This window comes from Mustelus asterias, chromosome 15 (assembly GCF_964213995.1).
Source record: "Mustelus asterias chromosome 15, sMusAst1.hap1.1, whole genome shotgun sequence".
Lineage (NCBI taxonomy): Eukaryota > Metazoa > Chordata > Chondrichthyes > Carcharhiniformes > Triakidae > Mustelus > Mustelus asterias.
The window spans coordinates 71,918,242-71,938,942 of record NC_135815.1 but is presented as its reverse complement, the minus strand read 5'-3'; the positions used below and the strand labels follow the sequence as shown (position 1 = coordinate 71,938,942).

The 20,701-nt window shown below is 48.2% G+C and overlaps 1 protein-coding gene across 1 annotated transcript in view; it reads right to left on the bottom strand.

Annotated features, from left to right (window-relative positions):
* Window positions 1-20,701, bottom strand: part of LOC144504875 (centrosomal P4.1-associated protein) — a 31,740-nt gene that overhangs the window by 9,379 nt on the left and 1,660 nt on the right. Inside the window, exons 2-4 of the mRNA XM_078230627.1 lie at window positions 17,995-18,141; window positions 12,748-12,852; window positions 2,133-2,273 (exon numbers count right to left, since the gene is read on the bottom strand). Of these exons, the coding sequence (XP_078086753.1) occupies window positions 2,133-2,273; window positions 12,748-12,852; window positions 17,995-18,141 (393 nt within the window). The remainder of the gene's footprint in view (window positions 1-2,132; window positions 2,274-12,747; window positions 12,853-17,994; window positions 18,142-20,701) is intronic.

Sequence of the window (20,701 nt, the reverse complement as noted above, 5' to 3'; positions counted from 1 at the left end):
CAGCTGCACTGCAGGACCCGAGGTCTGTGCTGCCACACGGACGTCGGAGTTCATGCACAGCAACAGCCCCCACTCCCCCCCACACACTTGCAGAGACGCCACGGACCCGGGACAGAGGAATGGCCGTGACTCAAGACACACGTAAGTACCAGGGAGCCTCCGAACGCAACGCGCCTACCTCCTCGCCAACCCTCACTGAGGAAGCGCCGGCTTCCGTCTTTTATTTACCAGGTCGTTAAAAACGCGGACGCGGATTGGGCTGCACGGTGGTAAAGTGGAATTTGGTGGTAGAGTTGGGTGCGTGCTTCATTAAGTCGATTTAAATGCATGCAAATGCATTTAAATCGGCATGCCGCCCGATCCCGCGCCCGAATCGGGTGTTGGTAAAGCTGCGCTCTGCTAGGAGTCGGGTGGGCACTGCGTTAAAGGCCCGACGCCCAACTTTACCGCGATTTCGTTTTTTTGGTAAAATCGGGCCCTTAGAGCGCAAACGGGAGAATTGCACCTATTCTATTCCTCTGCCACCCCTTTCCTGTGTTGCCTATTCTTGGTTGTGAGTATTGGCCATTCCAGTTGCTGTCTGATGACTGGGAAGGCATGAATTAATGGGAATAAATGAGGGGATGTACAACACTGTTTTGAAACTGGGGGTCGGAGTTTGGAGAAGAGTAGCCAATGGACATGAAGTTGGCATGTTCAGCTCCCAGAGGCGCTGCTCTTCTGACTCTCTGTTGTACACCCAGTTACATGGATAGTGCATCCTGAAATCTTGACCTTTCTGTTGCTCTGCACTCTGCTGCCCCCACCAACAATAACCACCCGTGTGCAACTTCATTAAAAGATTTCTGGAAGTCCAAGTAGAACATTTCCATTGAACTTCCTTCTTCCACTGGTTTCTTTCTACAGGGATAATATTATGAAGTTACATTCTTGATAAAGAGCTCTGCCCACCCCCTCCCCCCTGAACTGTAGAATGTGCTCATACACTTCCAAAATTTTATATTCATTACTGAATACCAGAAAAACCCTCCCAATGGGCAAAAGATCCACGGGGAAGACACATTTTGCAAAATTATCCCTCTTTGACCAAATACCTTAGGCAAATATTTGAAAAATGGCAAAAGACAACACATGGGCAGTGTTATTTGTTTGGAATGAGTAGAGTTATTTTTCACATATACTAAATTGCATTATTGAGGAATTATACTACAGGATACATTCTGCAAAATGCTGCTCCTCCTACATGTCATTCATGAACATGCAATTGGGAGCCCTGAAAACTGTGTGGAATGACCTGCTGCCTGATTTCTAATGAGTGCTCACATCAAATAAGACTCTATGACAAGGACTCTTAAATTCCCCTCATCTCAAGTCACCACTGAAGAATCTAATCAGAATTAACAAAAATTACATTTTCCATTAGTGACTGGTTGAGATATATTCTGAAGAAAAATACCTATGACCAAGGCCAGGGAAAAATTGTGACCACTTTTTCAATCACAGAATTCACAAAAATAATATTGCCCCAAAGAAAGCGGGCTATTCTTTCCTCAAAAATTCCCTGTTCCCACCTGGCACTGAGGCCCCTCCAGGGATTGTAACTGCTACACATTTGTGATAGATTTGCACGGTTAGTCTTCATCCTCATATGCGAGGGCAGCAGTGAAAAGCAAGTTGAAGTCGACAGAAATAAAATTCGGGAAATTTGGCTTCTGATTAAGTATCACCAATTTTGCATTGTCACACAAAGTCAAAATTAACCCCAAAGAACTTCATTCCAATGAATGTGTTACAAGATTCTGGGATCACTGTGATTCCTCCAAAATAGACAGGAATGAGATGCAATATAAAGATCAGGTTATGAAATCTCTACTTTTTTAAAATTGTAAAAACATAGACTTCTATTTGCCGAGAAACATCAGGAAGAAGCCAATGGATTGGTCCTTACACGAGGTTTTGAGAGTTTTGGAAATGTGATTTTCAGGGAGCTGAACATGAGTAGATTATAGGTTGGAAACCATCACCTAAGAATATCTTAAAAGTAGTGATACATTGTTTCTTTTAATACTTGAATTAACTTGTGCTGTTCCCTGAGGCTTGCAACAACCATGGTAGACAACATTTGCACATACCACTTTCTGATCTGGCATGAATGTTTTCACATCTCCATTGAAGAATGTGATAGTGACAGATTGGCCATCTGCACTGACCTCCTTTCTTGTCCCATTCCGAAAAGTGATGATTCGACTTCCATTCATCAGGAACTGTTCCAACTGGGGGGGGGAAGTAAGATAGATGGTCACCTCAACATAATGGGCACATCTTTGAATTCTGTTCAGCTTTGACATATTTATTCTCTAAGTGTGAAAATCCTAAGTTCCTTTTTGTGGTTGTATTTTTGTAACCGGAAATTGATTAAAATGTCCCAAACTAAACAATCGTACAAACAGCATCATTTGAATTTTTAAAATTTTGCACAATAACCAGCTGTTATAGGTTAAACGATCCCCACAAACTTATTCAGAATAGAAATCAACAAGCATCTTATCTGCAGCTAAGAAAAGTAAGAACTGAAAACCTAGCTCCCGTTCATTATTCAAACATTATGGGCAGAACCTGATGAGAATTTGGCAGAATATCAGTTCTGGTAAGAACACTGGTATGGAGTTCTCCAGCTCCACTGGCCAGTTTTTGTCGCTTTCACTGCCAAAAAAGAGTGAGCAGGAATTGCGCCATCACTGTATCGATTCTTTGTTTGTTCTTTGTTCACTCTGGCGAGTGAGCCGGGAGCAAATCAGCTCCATTGAGTCACCGAAACAAAAATTGATCTCTTCCCGTCCACCTGATCATCCTTGGCATCTCCATCCTAGCCCCCTCCCCGACTCCAGTCATCACCCCAAACCCCCCAATCATCCCCGGCATTGCCCCCCTCCTCCCATTCCCTGCCTTCATTGTCAGTATTGCCCCCCTTCCCCCCCGCCAATCATTGCTGGCATCGCGCCCCCCCCCTCCCCCCCCCACCCCCCCGCCACCTTTTCCTGATCATCACCGGAATTGCACACTTCCCGCCCAACCCAGCATCATTGCCGGCATTGCCCCCTTCCACCCTGCCCTGATCATCACCACCATCGCCCATCGCTCTGTGTCTGCTCTCCCCCACCACACCACAAATACATGAGTCCCTGCACGTGAGGCTCCCCCTAGAACCCAGCCCTGGCACTGCCCTGGCCAAGGTTGGCCGTACCCAGTTTGGCAATGCCAACCTGTGCCAGGGAGCAGGGCCAGGTTGGCAGTGCCATGGGACAGTGCTAGGGCGCTGCCTGGTCATCTGCCGCTCCCCCGGGGCAATAGTGACCTTTAAGCTCCTGGGAAGATCCCAACAGGTTCAAGCCTGGGTGAACCTGTTGTAAACTGTGCTGGCATGATGTTGCATCAGCTAGGTATGAAAATCTTGTGAGGGGCAGAATCTGGCGAGGAGATCTTTAATTGGATTTAAATTTATTTAAATGTATGGAAATCAGATTCTTGCCAGCAGGTTCTGCTGTTTGTGAATCTGAAGGAGAATGCTGCCATCCCTTAAAGACCTCAGTTGTTGATAATAAAGAACACGCATATCAGATGTTTTGGAGCCTCACTCTAACCCCATTTGAGGCCTCTTCATTTTCATTTCAACAATTTGACAAATGCATGTGGAACCCAGTGATGCACGTCAATCGAGCACAAGACACAAGGCTTCGGTAACTGAAGGCTTTTATTGTCTAACAATGGAACTATTAGAACACAAGTACACCACTCCAGACTGAAGGTGTCCCGCCCGAGCAGAGGGTCTTAGACCTCTCCCAGGAGGCGGGGCCCGACTGGGATGTGCCACAACAGCAACAACCACAGGTGTATTAATCCCACAGTGTAAACACCCTAGCCCAACAACAACATTAGAACAACCCCACAGTGGTAACCAACGATGGTTCACCACATTCACCCCTCCTTTGAGAACAAAGGCCGGCGGGGTGCGAAAACAGACTATATAAAAAAAAGTCAACAATCTACAAGTCCAGACGGTCTGGAGGACCGCACCGTCGTTGTGACCTCCTCAATACCGGCGGTGACACCGGAGCAGGTGCTTGCGGTGGCGTTCTCTCCAAAACAGCGTCCGGCTGTCCTCTCGCGGACTCACGGGCCGGTTGACCCTGATGAAGCGGTAGTGCAGGGGATCCCGGTACATTCTGCGATGGCGCCGATCTCCGAGTCTCAGACAAGCTGTACAGTGGAGTATAACTGTTATGCACTGGTCCCGGTGCTGACCGCGCCACGTCCGGGGGAGAAATAAGAGATAGGGGATTCGTGACTGGGGGTATGGGAGCGACAGGAGTTGCTACGTCCCCTGCGGGCGCCAGGTCTCGGATCGAGACTGTGTCCTCTCGCCCATCAGGATATGCCACATAGGCATACTGAGGGTTGGCGTGGAGGAGGTGGACCGGTTCGACCAAGGGGTCGGACTTGCGGGCCCATACATGTCGCCGCAGGAGGACGGGTCCTGGGTACGTCAACCAGGCTGGTAAAGATATCCCCGAGGACGACTTCCGAGGGAATGAGAACATCCTCTCGTGGGGAGTAGCATTGGTTGCCGTACACAGGAGGGAGCGAACGGAGTGAAGCGCATTTGGGAGGACCTCCTGCCAATGGGAGACTGGAAGGCCTTTGGACTTCAGCGCCAATAGGACAGCCTTCCAGACTGTAGCATTCTCTCTTTCCACCTGTCCATTGCCCCTAGGGTTGTAACTCGTGGTCCTACTAGAGGCAATCCCGTATGAGAGCAGGAATTGCCTCAAGTCATTACTCATGAACGACGAGCCCCTGTCGCTATGTATATAGCTGGGGTACCCGAACAGGGTAAAAAGATCACGGAATGCCTTGATCACCGTGGCAGTCGACGTGTCCGCACAGGGGACAACAAACGGGAACCGGGAGTACTCGTCTATGATGTTAAGAAAGTACACGTTCCGGTCTGTTGAGGGAAGGGGGCCCTTAAAATCCACACTCAGCCTCTCGAAGGGGCGAGTGGCCTTGACCAAATGTGCCCGGTCAGGTCGGTAAAAGTGCGGTTTGCATTCCGCGCAAATCCGACAGCTCCTTGTCACTGGCCTGACGTCCTCCACCGAGTAGGGCAGGTTGCGGGCTTTGATGAAGTGGTAGAGCCGAGTGACCCCAGGATGGCACAGGTCATTATGGAGGGCGTTCAAGCGGTCCTCCTGCATAGTAGCGCATGTTCCGCGCGAGAGGGCATCCGAGGGCTCATTGAGTTTCCCTGGACGATACATAATATCGTAATTATAGGTGGAGAGCTCAATTCTCCACCGCAAGATCTTGTCATTCTTGATCTTGCCCCTCTGCGTGTTATTGAACATAAACACCACGGACCGCTGGTCCGTGATCAGGGTGAACCGCTTCCCCGCCAGATAATGGCGCCAGTGTCTGACGGCCTCCACAATGGCCTGGGCCTCCTTTTCCACCGCTGAATGCCGAATTTCGGGGCCTTGAAGGGTGCGGGAAAAAAACGCGATGGGCCTGCCTGCCTGGTTTAGTGTGGCGGCCAGGGCGAAATCAGATGCATTACTTTCCACCTGAAAAGGGATGGATTCGTCCACCGCGTGCATCGTGGCTTTCGCAATGTCGCGTTTCAAAGCCTTGAAGGCCAATTGGGCCTCTGGCGTGAGTGGAAAAGTCGTGGACTTAATAAGCGGACGGGCTTTGTCCGCGTAGTTGGGGACCCACTGCGCATAATAGGAGAAGAAGCCGAGGCATCTCCTCAGTGCTTTTGCGCTAGTGGGCAAGGGAAGTTCAGCAAGGGGGCGCATACGGTCGGGATCAGGGCCAATGACCCCGTTTTCCACTACATATCCCAGGATGGCTAACCGGTGCGTACGGAATACACACTTCTCCCTGTTGTAGGTCAGATTCAGGCGAGATGCAGTGCGCAAAACGTTCTGGAGATTTGTGTCATGGTCCTGCTGATCACGGCCGCAGATGGTGACATTATCCAGGTACGGGAAGGTAGCCCGCAGCCCGTTCTGGTCCACCATTCGGTCCATAGCCGCTGGAAGACCGAGACCCCATTGGTGACACCAAATGGAACCCTAAGAAACTGATACAGACGACCATGCGCCTCAAAAGCCGTGTAATGTCGGTCCTCTGGGCGGATGGGGAGTTGGTGGTAGGCGGACTTAAGGTCTATGGTGGAGAACACCCGGTACTGCGCAATCTGATTGACCATATCAGATATGCGCGGGAGAGGATACGCATCCAGCTGCGTATATCGATTAATGGTCTGACTGTAATCAATGACCATCCGGGGTTTGTTCCCGCTCTTAACCACCACGACCTGTGCTCTCCACGGACTAACGCTGGGCTGTATGATCCCTTCTTTGAGGAGCCGCTGAACCTCAGATCTGATGAAGATCCGATCTTCAGCGCTGTAACGCCTACTTTTAGTAGCGATGGGCTTGCAGCCTGGTACCAGATTCTTAAATAAAGAGGGTGTGGTGATCTTTAATGTGGAAAGATTGCATGCGGGGCGCTTTGGACAATTTGGAGGCTGCAGCTGGTCCCCTACTGTCAGCGAAGGGAGTGGTCCACCGTACTGTAGGATCACACTCTTCATGTGGGCCATAAAGTTTAGTCCGAGGAGAATTGGTGCGCAAAGATGCGGCAACACAAGGAGCCTGTATCGCTCGTAAATTGTGCCCTGCACTTTCAGAGTTACCACACAACGTCCTTGGATCGGTACAGATCGGGACCGTGATGCCATAGAAATTGTCTGTTTGGCAGGTAGAACCTGGAGTCCACACCTCTTTACAGTGTCAGGGTGAATAAAGCTCTCAGTGCTCCCGCTGTCAAACAGACAATAAACTGTACGACCATTTACCTTAATGTTCATCATTGAACAGTCAAGCCTGTGGTGCTTAGCCTGGTTCAGGGTGATCGACGCCACCGTTGGCCCTTGGACGTCACTGCAGGCAGCTGAGGTCGATGCTGAGGACCCCTGCTGGTCGCTCCAGGTCGTCGTCGACCAAGATGGCCGCCCCCATGCATCGCACATGGTTGAGGGCGCCAAGTGTAGCGACTCCTGGTGGTCATCTCCCTCCGACTCCGCCCGACCACAATGGCGTCGTCCTGGACTCGCACGTGGACGGACCTCGTGGGTACTTCGACGTCGATGGTGATGATCCCCGTTTTGGAGGGTCACAGGCTGCACTGCCGTTCTTGGGCTTCGATCTGCAGACTTTCGCGTAGTGCCCCTTTTTACCGCATTGATTACAGACCACCGCTTTAGCAGGACACTTTTGCCGTGGATGCTTGGCTCCTCCGCAGAAGTAGCACCGCGGGCCGCCTGGGGCTGCCGCCATCGTCGGGTCTATATGAGAGCACGCCATAATACTGCACTTCGAGCCCGTGGGGCGAGGAGGGATTTGTGACTGCTCCTGCCACGTTGTCTCCACGTGGTCCTCCGGATACAGGACCAAGCTCTTCGAAGCCGCCTCAAGCATTTCAGCCATCTCCATAGCTTGGGTCAGGTTGAGATTCCCCTTCTCCAACAGCTTGAGACGGATGTACGAAGACCCTACCCCTGCCACAAACGCATCTCGGGCGAGGTCGTACATATACTGCTCAGCCGACACAGCTTTGCAGTCGCAGCCCCTGGCAAGCTGCAAGAGCTCATTGGCGTAATCCTCCATGGTTTCGCCCGACTGCCGACGTCGTGTAGCGAGGAGGTAACGAGCGTGGATCTCGTTGGGAGGTCTCGTGTAGCGCTTTTTTAAAAGCTCGAGGGCCCTCGGGTAAGTGGTGGCCACACGGATCGCGAGGTAGACAGTGTCGCTTACCCTCGCATGGAGGACCTGGAGTGTGTCGTCATCTGTGATGACCGCAGCAGAGGCTGCCAGGTAGTCCTCGAAACACTTCAGCCAGTGGTCGAAGGTGTTAGAGGCGCCGACCGCACGTGGATCCAGCGTCAGACGCTCTGGCTTTAGGATTTGTTCCATACTCTCCTTTCCGTCGAGAGCTTAGTGTTAGACAATAAAATTGATGCACGTCAATCGAGCACAAGACACAAGGCTTCGGTAACTGAAGGCTTTTATTGTCTAACAATGGAACTATTAGAACACAAGTACACCACTCCAGACTGAAGGTGTCCCGCCCGAGCAGAGGGTCTTAGACCTCTCCCAGGAGGCGGGGCCCGACTGGGATGTGCCACAACAGCAACAATCACAGGTGTATTAATCCCACAGTGTGAACACCCTAGCCCAACAACAACATTAGAACAACCCCACAGTGTGAACACCCTAGCCCAACAACAACATTAGAACAACCCCACAGTGTGAACACCCTAGCCCAACAACAACATTAGAACAACCCCACAGTGTGAACACCCTAGCCCAACAACAACATTAGAACAACCCCACAGTGGTAACCAACGATGGTTCACCACACCCAGGCACATCGATGCAATGGTAATTACCAGAGCTGGCAGAAGGTTAATGTGATGAGATGCTAGCCAGACCATCTGACCCAACATTGCATCTTCCCATGTCCAAATCAGGCATCTGTGAGGGCGATTCTCCTCAAAAGATTCTAAGTGTTGAATTCACGTGAAAACTGGAGTAAATCACGCTGTTTTTTTTCACTGGGAATTCAGAGAAGAATCTCCCACACTCTGTGCAATGCAGAGTGCACTTGCGTAAATAATCAGGGGGCAGGGACTATTCCCTCTGGAGAGGCGGGCGGTATAGTGCTGAGCGGGCCACTGCGCATGTGCTGGTCTGTCAGCGTTGAGATCGGCGCATGTACAGTGGCCCCTATCTACCAGGCTCCCAGTCGCTGGCCAGCCCCGCGACACCCACAACACCGGCCCTCAGCCCCTCCCCAATGGCCCGATCGCTGGCCCCTGAAAACATTTCTGGGCCAGTCTCGACCCCCACCCGCCCCAGGCCCCCCCAATCTCCAGCACTCCCTGCCCACCGATCCACCCTCCCCCCCCGGCAGTTACCCCCCACAGTGTCAATCTCACAACCATGCCCCCCCCCCCGAACCCGAACCCCCCACACCCTGATGGTCAGCCCCGATCGCTGGCCTCCCTCCCCCACCAATCGTGCCTGCAGAGTGGCAGCAGGACCCCCCACCCCAACCGATTGCATCACCAGGCCCTGCCTCCTAAAGGCCCCGCCCCCTTGGCACTACCCCATGTCCAATGCCAGGAGGCCAGGCTGGCACTGCCCCATGTCCAATGCCAGGAGGCCAGGCTGGCACTGCCAAGGTGCCAATGCCCAGGGGACACCCCCCCCTGCCCCCGGCCCTCTGGGGGGCGCTGATTGAGCCCCTTCATTCTAGTAGGGTTGGGCTGCCAGCTCCCTGAAAGGGGGGAACTATAGTGAATCCCGCTGGAGTGAAACACTGAAGTCGCCAGGCCCACTCATTGTATTTAAATTACATTTAAAATAGGATTTGAATAAATCATGCAACTTCATGCCTATTTCCGGCACAGAGCTGACACCGCCGGTAATCCGGCGCTAGGAGACGCTATCGGGGCGGGATGCCCAGCGCAAAGCTCGCGGATTGAGTCCCGCTTAAATCTCCCGGCCCACTGCGCTAATTGTTTAGCGCACCGGGATGGGAGAATCTTGGCCCTGGTGCCTCTGCACACAACTGTGAGTTTGCACAGCTTTAATCATCTATCAAGAATCACAAGGCTCAACATGTATCAGCGAAGAACTACTGGGATGATGTGCAAATGTCACATGGACAGGATGTAACATTGCAGGCAGACAGGAAGGCAGAACAGTTCGGAGTTTGGGTTTGTATATAAAACACACTGAAAGCTGACAGAAAATACATGGAGGCCAATGAAAGATGCACCGACTCCACACGTGTCACCATTTGATCCAGTAAGGTCCACGTTGTGCAGAATACAATACAGAAGCATTGGGGACTAAAGCAGCCTCCAGGTTCTAAACTCATGAGGCAGCATTATATGAATTTCTGAAGCACGTCTCAGAGATGCCTTGGTCCAACCACCAAGTTCTTAGAGGCAGAGACTTCACTCATGTTGATACTGCACAGATTATATTCAGATCGTGGAGACCTGTTCTACCTTTATGACCTTGGTATTTCTTAATTTCCCATACCCTACCACTATTTCCTGGTACATCTCCTATATCTACAGCAGAGGTGGAGGCAGGCTGCTGACTGCTACACCCTGTTGTCTGTAATGGCTTTGGAGGACATCTTCTGGAGGGCAGAGACTAGGACAGCCCTGGCCTGTTCTGGGTCTTCTGATGTGGGGCAGGTGTACCCTCCGCACCTGTGGGGTCACAGGCAGAGGGGAATGGGATCAGCTGGACCTTCTCAGCTGGGTGGGATGGCTCAGGCAATATAGTGCAGGTCTGAACGCATATCAGACGCAATGTCCTGGACAAAGGTCTCCAATGGCGGTCACCATCCTACCAATTTTGTCCCCGGTACACTGGCATTTTGGTGCTATGAAATCAGAATAAATACAGATGAAATCCTTCAACATCCATTGCAATCTGGTGATGGCATCTGAAAATCCTGACTGACGTTCCCATGTCTGTCTTTGAAGCTCAAGATCTCTGTTAGGTGCGGCTGCATTGGTGGAAGGGGTGGGTGAATGCTGTGATGTCTCTATATCTTGTTGGTCCTCAGGATCCCCCTCTGAGGTGGTGTGGGGGTTGGTGCTGAAGGACTAGGTGCCGATGGGTGTGTTCCTTTCCTGCTGGTGCCAAAGAGAGAAACATTAGTGATTGGCTGCATCGTTACAGCGTTGCAAGCATTCAATGTATTGTCAAGTGACCGATGAGCTGTTGATGGGTCCTCACTGTCTTGGGAGACACCGGTCTCACCCTTGGTGCAGACACTGTCCTAATCCTCGCTATCTCGCTCTGCCACATGCTCTTCATACAGTGTGAGGGTCCTGGGCTCTGGCATCCTGTTACGACCCAGGCCAGAAACTCCAAGGCGTTTTATGAAGTTAGCCTAGACCCTAAGTTTTTACATTTGATTTTGGCACAGGTGAACATAAGATGATTCACTCCAGGTATGATTCAAGTGACTCACGAGGAAGCTTTTATCAAACAAAATTTATTTAAGAACACAGTTAAAATGTAACAAAAAGATTTAGCATAATTTTTATCAATTACATGAATCAAACATGATACAGTATAAACCTTATCAACTAGCTATCTATGATGTTCCAAGTCAAACAACATCCCACAAACATACACCCCTTTCTAGACTTGGCACAAAAAGCCAATATGTTCATGTGATGCTGGGTTTCAGCTTTTTAACACCTGCTGTGAATTGGGCACAATCCTTTAAATGTTGGATTAAACCCTCGAGGCTTCCAGTCCTGGAACTTTCTAAAAAGCCTCTGGAGAAAAGGAGAGACAGAAACACACTGCCTTCTTCTACCAGCTTCGAGGAGCAACTAAACTGAAACTAAAAACTTGGACTTTTTTGTGGAAAAAAAACTGTCCCCAGGGATCACCTGATGATGCAAGCTGCACAAGATATGAGAAGAGGTGAAGATGTCAATGTGTGTGTGTGAGAGAATCAGTGGTGATTTCCCTTGCAATGGAATTGTGCGAGATCCCTATGGATATAACCCTGCAAATGCTTGGTGGCTTTGTGAGGATGTGAGTTGAGAGTGAGGAGAAGATTGACTTACAGAGTGGTTGAGATTATTCATCCTATTCTTGCACTGGATGGCGGTCCTCTTTTAAGCAGCATTGGCACTGACTGCCTGGGTGATCTGCTTTCAAGGTGGCATGGTGAGGGTGGTGGACCATCATGGGGGAGAGGATGTCCCGGCATGTCTCCACAGCCTCCAGAAATGCCTCAATGCATTATCACTGAACATGGGGACAGTCGGCCTCTCCCCTTTCAGGGCCACCACTCACAAAGATCAGTGCTGGGCTGCAGTGAGTGAATGGCGTGTGCGGGTGAGGTTTAGATAGGGTGCCTGGAAAGATGATCCAATAAGGTCATGTCGAGGTGGATGAATCCCAGCCTACTCCTCCACAAGATACGAGATCCTTCGTGCTCACGCATATATAATGAGATGAAAAGCAGACAATTTGCTCCACCTGTCGTATTTTGTGCCCAGAGTGGAAGATTCTCCTCAGTTTTTTGCGAGCCAAGGGAATAGATACAAGGCCAAGGTGAGTAAATGGAGTCACAGTACAAATTGATCTAATTGAATGTTGAAACAGGCTTAAGATGCTGAATGGCCAACTCCTATTCCTAAGTACTGATATTTGCCCCTCCCCTTTCCCGAAGGCTATGCAGTACTTTTTCTTCAAATCCAACCATTACACTGACCACAGTGGAACCCCGACTTTACACGCCCCGATTTAGGGCGAAATCGGATATGACGCGATCGCGCGATGGACCCTTTTTTTTGCTATTTCCGGTTTAGTGATTTAGCGCGACCCTGATTTAGCGCGACCCCGATAACATTCACGATAAACATTTTATGGACCCCAACCATCGCATTAAAACAGGGCTTCACTGTATTTCCACAGTAAATTATTCTAAACTAATCTACATAGTTTTAAATAGATAAGAGTTTGAGTTATTCATAAGAAGAGTGAATTGTCTTTAAAAAATGCAAAGTACTGAAGACCGAAATGTTTCTTTGCAAAGACTGCAATTAAAATCTTTTTATTGCCCATTTACCTTGCCATCTGGGTATTGGACTTCCTCCCTGACATCATCATGTGTAACTTTACCCTTAAAATAAGTAGATGGTCTTCTTGATAAAGCAGAGCTTGGCCGTGAAACCTGAAAAATCATTAACATTTCCTTACAGCTAGCTGAAGAGAAAGCACAGCAATCAGAGTTCTACGCAAAGAACAAACAATTGTTGAGGATCCCACAAAGAAAGTTGCAGCGATATTACAGCAATAAATGAAGATCCTGCTTGTTAAATCAAATTGGGTGGAAAGTCATTAGCAAAAGACATTACTGAGTGGCTATTCCTTGTCATTCCTTTCGCTGTACCCCATAAATCATCTGCAGTATTCTGGAGGGCTTTGTTTTTACAATGTAAATAATGAAATAATGTTTTAAAAATTCAAATTTACCAGCGAGAAGCTGGGGTTCCTACAAATTAATTCGAAAATAATTGATTAAATGCTAGGTAAAGTCAATGGTGGCATTTTTAAAGATAATTCAATGAGCCATTTTGAATATAATGATGTTTATTGCACTTACATATCACACTTAAGATTCAAAAAAGATATAAGGATGACTCGGGATATTGAGGCCCTGGTCAAGAAGAAGAAAGAGGCACATGACATGCATAGGCAGCTGGGATCAAGCGAATCCCTTGAAGAGTATTGGGGGTGTAGGGGTAGAGTTAAGAGAGAAATTAGGAGGGCAAAAAGGGGACATGAGATTGTTTTGGCAGATAAAGCAAAGGAGAATCCAAAGAGCTTCTACAAATCTATTTGACCCATCTATTAGAGTTTTTCGAGGAGGTTACCAGGAAAGTGGATGAAGGGAAGGCGGTGGATGTTGTCTACCTGGATTTCAGCAAGGCCTTTGACAAGGTCCCTCATGGGAGGTTAGTTAGGAAGGTTCAGTCGCTAGGTATACATGGGGAGGTAGTAAATTAGATTAGACACTGGCTCAATGGAAGAAGCCAGAGAGTGGTTGTGGAGGATTGCTTCTCTGAGTGGAGGCCTGTGACTAGTGGTGTGCCGCAGGGATCGGTGTTGGGTCCATTGTTGTTTGTCATCTATATCAATGATCTGGATGATAATGTGGTAAATTGGATCAGCAAATTTGCTGATAATACAAAGATTGGAGGTGTAGTGGACAGTGAGGAAGGTTTTCAAAGCTTGCAGAGGGATTTGGACAAACTAGAAAAATGGGCTGAAAAATGGCAAATGGAATTTAACGCAGACAAGTGTGAGATATTGCACTTGGAAGGACAAACCAAAGTAGAACGTACAGGGTAAATGGTAGGACTCTGAAGAATGCAGTTGAACAGAGGGATCTGGGAATACAGGTATAGAATTCCCTAAAAGTGACGTCACAGGTGGATAGGGTCGTAAAGAGTGCCTTTGGTACATTGACCTTTATAAATCGGAGTATCGAGTATAAAAGTTGGAGTGTTATGGTAAGGTTATATAAGGCATTGGTGAGGCCGAATTTAGAGTATTGTGTACAGTTTTGGTCACCTAGTTACAGGAAGGATGTAAATAAGGTTGGAAAGAGTGCAGAGAAGGTTCACAAGGATGTTGCCGGACTTGAGAAGCTGAGTTACAGAGAGAGATTGAATAGGTTGGGACTTTATTCCCTGGAGCGTAGAAGAATAAGGGGAGATTTGATAGAGGTGTATAAGATTTTGATGGGTATAGATAGAGTGAATGCAAGCAGGCTTTTTCCACTGAGGTTAGGGGAGAAAAAAACCAGAGGGCATGGGTTAAGGGTGAAAGGAGAAAAGTTTAACGGGAATATTAGGGGGGGCTTCTTCACGCAGAGAGTGGTGGGAGTGTGGAATGAGCTGCCGGATAAAGTGGTAAATGCGGGGTCACTTTTAACATTTAAGGAAAACTTGGACGGGTTCATGGATGAGAGGGGTGTGGAGGGATATGGTCCAGGTGCAGGCCAGTGGGACTAGGCAAAAAATGGTTCGGCACAGACAAGAAGGGTTTCTATGGTTCTAAATACATAAAGGGCAAAAGAGTAACAAGGGAGAGAGTAGGGCCTCTTAAGGATCAACAAGGTCATATATGTGTGGATCCACAAGAGATGGGTGAGATCCTAAATGAATATTTCTCATCAGTATTTACTGTTGCGAAAAGCATGGATGTTAGGGAACTTGAGGAAACAAATAATGATGTCTTAAGGAGTGTACATATCACAAAGAAGGAGGTGCTGGAAGTCTTAAAGCGCATCAAGATAGATAAATCCCCGGGACCTGATGAAGTGTATCCCAGGACATTGTGGGAGGCTAGGGAGGAAATTGCGGGTCCCCTAGCTGAGATATTTGAATGCCTGAAGATTGGAGCGTGGCAAATGTTGTCCCTTTGTTTAAAAAGGGCTGCAGGGAAAAGCCTGGGAACTACAGGCCAGTGAGCCTCACATCTGTGATGGGTAAATTGAGAGACAGGATCTACAGGCATTTAGAGACGTAAGGACTGATTAGGGACAGTCAGCATGGCTTTGTGAATGGAAAATCATGTCTCACAAATTTGATTGAGTTTTTTGAAGGGGTAACCAAGAAGGTAGATGAGGGCAGTGCACTGATGTTGTCTACATGGACTTTAGCAAGGCCTTTGACAAGGTACCGCATGGTAGGTTGTTGCATAAGGTTAAATCTCATGGGATTCAGGGTGAGGTATCTAAATGGATACAAAATTGACTTCTTGACAGAAGCCAGAGGGTGGTTGTAGAGATTTGTTTTTCAAACTGGCGGCCTGTGACCAGCGGTGTGCCTCAGGGATTATAGAACCATAGAAACCCTACGGTGCAGAAAGAGGCCATTTGGCCCATTGAGTCTGCACCAACCACAATCCCACCCAGGCCCTACCCCCATATCCCTACATATTTGCCCACTAATCCCTCTAACCTACGCATCTCAGGACACTAAGGGTCAATTTTAGCATGGCCAATCAACCTAACCTGCATATCTTTGGACTGTGGAAGGAAACCGGAGCACCCGGAGGAAACCCACGCAGACACGAGGAGAATGTGCAAACTCCACACAGACAGTGACCCAAGCCGGGAATCGAACCCAGGGCCCTGGAGCTGTGAAGCAGCAGTGCTGACCACTGTTATTGCACTTACATATCACACTTAAGATTCAAAAAAGATATAAGGACGACTCGGGATATTGAGGTCCTGGTCAAGAAGAAAAAAGAGGCACATGACATGCATAGGCAGCTGGGATCAAGCGAATCCCTTGAGGAGTATAGGGGGTGTAGGGGTAGAGTTAAGAGAGAAATCAGGAGGGCAAAAAGGGGACTCGCACATCTTTGGACTGTGGGAGGAAACCGGAGCACCCGGAGGAAACAAAGCCCAGCGTTATTTGTCATTTATATTAATGATTTGGATGAGAATATAGGAAGCATGATTAGTAAGTTTGCAGATGACACTAAGATTGGTGGCATAGTGGACAGTGAAGAAAGTTATCTCCAATTGCAATGGGATCTTGATCAATTGGGCCAGTGGGCTGACGAATGGCAGATGGAGTTTAATTTAGACAAATGCGAGGTGATGCATTTTGGTAGATTGAACCAGAGCAGGACTTACTCAGTTAATGGTAGGGCGTTGGGGAGAGTTACAGAACAAAGAGATCCAGGGGTACATGTTCATAGCTCCTTGAAAGTGGAGTCACAGGTGGACAGAGTGGTGAAGAAGGCATTCGGCATGCTTGGTTTCATCGGTCAGAACATTGAATACAGGAGTTGGAATGTCTTGTTGAAGTTGTACAAGACATTGGTAAGGCCACACTTGGAATACTGTGTGCAATTCTGGTCACCCTATTATAGAAAGGATATTATTAAACTAGAAAGAGTGCAGAAAAGATTTCCTAGGATGCTACCGGGACTTGATGGATTGAGTTATAAGGAGAGGCTGGATAGACTGGGACATTTTTCTCTGGAGTGTAGGAGGCTGAGGGGTGATCTTATAGAGGTCTATAAAATAATGAGGGGCACAGATCAGCCAGATAGTCAATATCTTTTCCCAAAGGTAGGGGAGTCTAAAACTAGAGGGCATAAAAACATAGAAAAACTACAGCACAAAACAGGCCCTTCGGCCCCACAAGTTGTGCCGAACATATCCCTACCTTTTAGGCCTACCTATAACCCTCCATCCTATTAAGTCCCATGTACTCATCCAGGAGTCTCTTAAAAGACCCTATTGAGTTTGCCTCCACCACCACTGACGGCAGCCGATTCCACTCGCCCACCACCCTCTGTGTGAAAAACTTCCCCCTAACATTTCCCCTGTACCTACCCCCCAGCACCTTAAACCTGTGTCCTCTCATAGCAGCCATTTCCACCCTGGGAAAAAGCCTCTGAGAGTCCACCCGATCTATGCCTCTCAACATCTTATATACCTCTATTCGGTCTCCTCTCATCCTACGTCTCTCCAAGGAGAAAAGACCGAGCTCCCTCGGCCTATCCTCATAAGGCATGCCACTCAATCCAGGCAACATCCTTGTAAATCTCCTCTGCACCATTTCAATCCTTCCTGTAATGAGGCGACCAGAACTGAGCACAGTACTCCAAGTGGGGTCTGACGAGGGTCTTATATAGCTGCATCATTATCCCCGGACTCCTAAACTCAATCCCTCGATTGATAAAGGCCAGCACACCATACGCCATAGGTTTAAGGTGAGAGGGGAGAGATACAAAAGTGTCCAGAGGGGCAAGTTTTTCACACAGAGGGTGGTGAGTGTCTGGAACAAGCTGCCAGAGGTAGTAGTAGAGGCGGTACAATTTTGTCTTTTAAAAAGCATTTAGATAGTTACATGGGTATGATGGGTACAGAGGGACATGGGCCAAATGCGGGCAATTGGAATTAGCTTAGGGGTTTTAAAAAAAAAGGGCGGCATGGACAAGTTGGGCCGAAGGGCCTGTTTCCATGCTGTAAACCTCTATGACTCTATCTGTACAAGCAAAAAGGGCTGACTACAGCCTCCCTTCAATGCACTGTTTTAACTTTATGAAGTGAAATGTGCTTCAGGCGTCAGAGTGGAGTTATATTTTCCAGCTTCAAAAATGGCTGAATTAAAAGAAACGGCAAAATGAAATCTCCTGGGGGAAGTTTGATTCTGGCCCAACTTCATTCACACATATTTTTACAAAGAAACAACACCTCCTCCACATGGTGTATGTTAGGCTGATTCATAATTAAAGGTTTAGTTTGTTGAAAAAACCAACATTAATGACAATAAAAAATACAAACCTTTTGTTCAAGGTCAAATCCTATTTGTTTGCCATCCAGTGGAGTCTTCCTCCCACTTGGGGTTGCACTGCGACTCCTGCGACCCGAAGGAGGTCTCTCTAGTGATCTGGAGGCTATGTCCCTGTTTAAAGTTTTTGCTTCTTGTATCTGTATTAACAATGTATGAAGTAATCAATCATAGGCAACTTCCTCTTAAAGCAGACAAACAATACCACAAATGATAATAAAATATACCTGGTTATCAGCATAATTTATAAGCACAAGTATAGAGGTGATTATCAGGGCTGCACGGTGGCATTGCTGCCTCATAGCGCCAGGGACTCAGTTGGGTCACTGTGTGTGGAGTCTGTACATTCTCCCTGTGTCTGCGTGGGTTTCCTCCGGGTGCTCCGGTTTCCTCCCACAGTCTGAAAGACGTGCTGGTTAGGTGCATTGGCCATGCTAAATTCTCCCTCAGTGTACCCGAACAGGCACCGGAGTGTGGGACTTGGGAATTTTCACAGTACCTTCATTGCAGTGTTAATAAATTGCAGTGACACTAATAAATAAAAATTAAACTTTAATGTAGAATTTCAAATTCAGTTTGAAGGTGAGAAGTGTGGATATAAGACTAGTGTTTTAACCCTAAATAAAGATATTATCAGGATATGAAAGCAGAGTTGGCTGAAATGACTAGAAAGCTAGGTTAAAAGGGAGGACAGTAGAGAGGGAATGACAGATGTTTAAGGAAATATTTAATAACTCTCATAGAAATCATAGAAACCCTACAGTGCAGAAGGAGGCCATTCGGCCCATCGAGTCTGCACCGACCACAATCCCACCCAGGCCCTACCCCCCACATATTTACCCGCTAATCCCTCTAATTTACGCATCTCAGGGGCAATTTTAACCTGGCCAATCAACCTAACCCGCACATCTTTGGACTGTGGGAGGAAACCGGAGCACCCGGAGTAAACCCACGCAAACACGAGGAGAATGTGCAAACTCCACACAGACAGTGACCCGAGCCGGGAATCGAACCCGGGACCCTGGAGCTGTGAAGCAGCAGTGCTAACCACTGTGCTACCGTGCCGCCCCTTCTCAGTAAAGATTTATCCAGTGGGAAAGAAGGGCCCTTTGAAAGATGCATCTAGTGTGGCTAAATAAAGAAGTTAAGGGTAGCATCAAACTGAAAGAGACATTTCAAAGGTTAGCTGTAAATCAGAAGATTGGATCAAATTTAAGAACCAGCAAAGAAAAATAAGAAATTAGAGTGTGAGAAAACATTATCTAGAAATATAGGCCAGGATTTTCTGGTCTTGCTGGTGGCAGGAATTGGCATGGGTGAAACTGGAAAATCTGGGAAGCAGCTTTGGGTGGGAAAATGGTGGGAAAGTCTGGTGGAAGTCTGTTGGCTTTGGGTGGGAAAATGGTGGGACTGGAAAATCTCACCCACAAGGCAGGATCTTACTGAAAACCGGCGTGTTTCTCTCCAGAGGAACGGGCAGATTTTCTCTCCAAATCTTATGGCACTTTGTCAGTTATTTTGAGGGGGCGGGGACTAAACACACTGGCACAGCCGGCTGCACTGCAATCGGGGCACCCTTTTTAAAGGGCACCCCAATCAGACTAAGAAATAACCTTCCCCCCACCTGACCACAGAGGTCTCAGGTGCTTCCCCACCTCCACAATCAACGCTGGCATCCCCCCTGGCACAATCAATGCTGCCCTCCCATCGCAAGGTCAACTCTGGCATCCCCCACACCGCGATCAACGGCAGCATGCACCCCCCCCCCCCCCCCCCCCGCGATCAATGATGGCATCCCCCCACCATGATCAATGCCAGCATCCCCACCCTCCCCCTCAACCAATGGTCACTGGCAGCATCACCTCCCCCGGTTGTCTCCCACCCCCCTCAACAGTCATCAATGGCATCCCACACCCCCCAAAAAATAATTGCCGGCATTATGCTCTCTCTCTTCCCTCACCAACAGTCATCGCCAGTATCTCCTTCCTGTGTCTATCCTCTAGAGAATGAATCTAGGGAATTATTATTGGAAAACAAGGAAGGGGGAAGCATCGAACAGCTATTTTGTGTCTGTCATCACTGTGGAAGACTTAGAAAACTTCTAGTAAAGCTTTCGATAAGGTTCCTCATGGCAGGCTGATACAGAGTCATATGAGATCCGAGATGAGCTGGTTAGATGGATACAAAACTGGCTTGGGCATAGAAAGCAGAGAGTAGCAGTGGAAGGGTACTTTTCTAACTGGCGGTCTGTGACAAACAGTGTTCCACAAGGATCAGTGCTGGGGCCTCTGTTGTTTGTAATATATATATAAATGATTTGGAGGAAAATGTAGGTGATCTGATTAGTAAATTTGCAGATAATACAAAAATTGGGGTGTAGTGGATAGTGAGGAGAATTGTCAGAGGATACAGCAGGATATAAATTGGCTGGAGACCTGGGCCAAAAGGTGGCAGATGGAATTTAACCCAGACAAATGTGAGGTGATGTGATTTGGAAGGAAAGTATACAGTGAATGGTAGAGCCCTTAGAAATATTAGCATGTAGAAGGATCTAGGTGTGCAGATCCACAGTTCCCTGAAGGTGGCAACGCAGGTGGACAAGGTGTTCAAGAAGGCATATGCCATGCTGGCCTTCATCGGTTGGGCATTTGAGTAAAGGAATTGGAAAATCATGTTGCAGCTGTATAAGACTTTGGTTAG